Consider the following 3,549-nt stretch of genomic DNA (forward strand, 5'->3'; position numbering starts at 1 on the left):
TATTCATTATGGTTTCAAAAGAAAAATCTTTATTTTACTCACCAGGAAAATCTCTGGAATCTACATCCTAGTATTTTTTTTTTCTGCTGCTGTTGAGAATTGAATAAATTTGAGATTGGAACAAGAGAGAGAAGAGATAGATTTATTAAGCTAATCCAATTTTTATGACTTTTCCTCCTCTCTTAAAATTAGGAAATCTGTGAAAGAACTGCAAATGAATGTAAAGAGGGGTGGCTGTACTTCTACAGACATTTTAATGATTAAAAACTCTTATGATTTGTTCTGTAACTTCTGAACAGGGACTCCTCTTGCCACTTATTTTCCAATTTTATAATAAATGACTATAGAATCACGATGTACAGTTTTTCTTTGGTGTAAGAAACAGTTTTTCATTTTATAAAAACAATTAATTGTCCTTTTAAAAATTAATCACATGTATAGTAGAATATATTGGTAACATAGAAAAAGAAAAGGGTAAAAGATTAAAGCAAAGAATGCTTTATGGCATTCTAATACAGTAGAATATCAATCAGTGTTAAGGGATTATATCAGAGGTGAGTCTTTTATTGAAATTACACTAGGTGGATTCATATTATATAAAATTTAATATCAAATGGTTTATGTTATAAGAAGGTTGCTGTATTATCTCAAACATTAGGAAAAAAATAATGTCAAATTAGCCAAATAAAAGACAAAATATATAATAGATCATATTGGTAGTATTTCTAAAATTTGGAAAATGCTATAAAAAGGCATAAATACTATTAAAATTCCAAAAAATGGTAGAAGCAAAATTACTGGAATAGTAGTAACAAATAAATAAAAAATTAGACAGAAGTACATTAGTGACAAAATAGCAAAGCAAAGTAATAGAACCAAATAATTAAAATTAAATAAGAGACTATGTTCTAAAAGGTATTAAAGATTAAACATTTCTTTTAGAGTTATAAAATATTTTTATCTTAAATATTAAAAGAAATATCAAAGAAATATCAAAGAAATATGAAACATAATATCTAAAAATCTGAGAAGGAAATAACACAAAGCAGAGAAAATGCTATTCCCAGTGTAGTTATTATTTATGGAATGGATAAAAAACATGTTGTAAAAAATGTTACTACAGTTAGGTAAACACATAAAAACACCAACATGCCACACCTATACTTTTGTAGAGCAACTGAAAAAGCAAATTTCACCAAATTTAGACAGTTTATAGTGGAATAATTAAGTATGATGATGTATTAACTAACCCTAAGTTTCACAATGGGCAGCTTCTAGCCGGTTCGTTGAAGCTGGATCTCGGCCACACAAGGATCATTGGACAAGAAATCAGTTGAGCTGGACTAGAGCTGCCCAACTGTCTTAATAATGGATGCTCCACACTGTCTGTTAAGTAAAGAGAAAATATAGATCAAAAAGACTGAACAGAAGAAAAGGAATAAGTTAGAGTAGGTAAATGTAGAACATCAATCGACATTTACTAAATACTTACAGAATGTGGTACTAATTATATTAGTGATATGAAGTGATTAACTAGTCCAGAACTCAGAAAGGCTTATTCTCTGCTGAGAGCTTACAAACTGTAGTAGACAACCTCCTCCTTTTTTTCTTTCTCTTTATTTATTATTATTATTTTTTTAACTTGCTATAGGTGCATGTGCTGGAGAAAGAGAGGAAGAGAATGAGAGAAAGTGAGAAAGTACCTCCCACAGAGGATGACCATGCCACAATCCTTTCTTTTCCATTTTCCTCTCAGGATATTGGGTGCACATGCACATGTGCCCCTGTGTTTTTCTTTTCTTTTTCTTTATTTTTAAAAGGTTTTTGACATAGGGTGCATGTGCTTGCCGAGAGATAGGGATATATATATATAGAGAGAAGGAAAATGAGAAACCACACCTCAGGGGGAATGGCTGCGGCTCAATCCCTTCTCTATTCTCCTCCTGGGATCTTGGGCATGCACACACATGCACCTGGTATGATTCTAAAGCCACTAGGTCTGGGACTTGAACCATGGTCAGTCATATGGGAGTCCAGTGATGTAACCACTATGCCATGTGCTGGCTCTGCTCCTGTGTTTTTCAAGTCACACTACCTGGCTGGCTCTGTATTAGACAATCTCTAGTGTAGTATCATAGTATAACTGTTCAGTTCACTTCAGGACAAGCAGGTCATTGCTGAGTGTGAGTTGTAACATTTCCATCTAAAAGGTATGGTTTAAAAATGCACTTTTAAATGGGGAGTGGGACCAGCAGATAGTGTAGGTGTTACATCACATGGCCATCCCCCTTGGGGGGTGATTTCTCACTTTCCCTCTCCCTGGTGAGTGCACATACCCTAAAATAAAAACCTGTTAAAAGAAATGTGATAGAGCTAAGGAAGTCTACTATTTAAAATGTGTTACATAGGGGCCAGAAGGTGACATAGTGGTTGGGATGCTGGACTTCCTCATGATTGACCATGATTTGAGTTCCTGGACCTGGAGGCTTGAAACTCATGCTGGGCGCCTGTGTGTGTTTGCCCAAAATCCCAGAGGAGAATGGAGGAGAAGGGATTGTGGTATGGTGAACCTCTCTGAAGGGTGATTTCTTACTTTCTCTCTGTCTCTCTGGTGAGCGAATGTCCCCTATAGTGAAAATCTCTCTTAAAAAAGTGTGTATGGGGATCAGCAGATGGCGTAATGGTTACATCACTGGACTCCTACGTAGGTAACCACAGTTGAGTCCTGGACCTGGCAGCTTAAAACTTATGCTGTGTGCATGAGTGCCCAGGATGCCAAGAGGAGAGTGGAGGAGAGGGGATTGTGGCATGACCATACCCCCTGAGGGGTGATTTTTTACTTTCTATCTGTCTGGTAAGCACGTGTGCCCTATAGCAAAAAATCTCTCTAGAAAAATGCGTACAAAGAAAAAAATGGTACAAATATTCTTTGACAAAGATTAAAAAACGTGTAGTGATATAAATGGCCATTTATGTGGAAAACAATAATTTTCAACAATGTATTGAAATTTGTAATTTCATAATTATAGTAGCTATGATAGACTAATGGTACACAATTATTAACCCTGTTACTAACTACACTACTAAACATAATAAATCAATAGTTAAAAGGTCTAGGGTATAATCTGAGGAATTTAAAACAAAATTTTTTAAAAACTAGATTTTATTTTTCAGAATAGTACAAGTTCCCTTCACCCCTGGGAAGGGGCCAGCAGGAGGGGTGGTGGTTAGAGGCGCTGGACTCCCACATGGCCAACCGCGGTTTGAATCCCAGACTTGGCAGCTTGCTTTCTCACTTTCCTGCTCTCTTTCATTCTGTCCCTCTCTGGTCAAATTGAAATTAAATAAATAAATTCTTAAAAAGAAAGAATGCAACATTAAAAAAAGTATAGGGATCAGCAGTAAGCGTAATGTCTGTGTCCCTGGACTCCCATGTAGTTGATCGCGGTTTGAGTCCCAAACCCAGTGGCTTAAAGTCATGCTGGGCACGTGTGTGTGGGTGTGTGTGTGTGTGTGTGTGTGCCCAAGAACCCAAGAGGAGAAGAGGAG

General features: G+C 36.1%; 1 protein-coding gene across 1 annotated transcript in view; it reads right to left on the reverse strand.

Annotated features, from left to right (window-relative positions):
• Positions 1-1,062: 1,062 nt before the first annotated feature.
• Positions 1,063-3,549, reverse strand: part of BOLL (boule RNA binding protein) — a 45,384-nt gene continuing 42,897 nt past the window's right edge. The window contains exon 11 of the mRNA XM_027773611.1: positions 1,063-1,386. Coding sequence (XP_027629412.1) covers positions 1,363-1,386 — 24 coding nt within the window. The 3' untranslated portion in view covers positions 1,063-1,362. The remainder of the gene's footprint in view (positions 1,387-3,549) is intronic.

This window comes from Tupaia chinensis, unplaced genomic scaffold (genome assembly GCF_000334495.1).
Source record: "Tupaia chinensis unplaced genomic scaffold, TupChi_1.0 Scaffold000361_1, whole genome shotgun sequence".
NCBI lineage: Eukaryota > Metazoa > Chordata > Mammalia > Scandentia > Tupaiidae > Tupaia > Tupaia belangeri.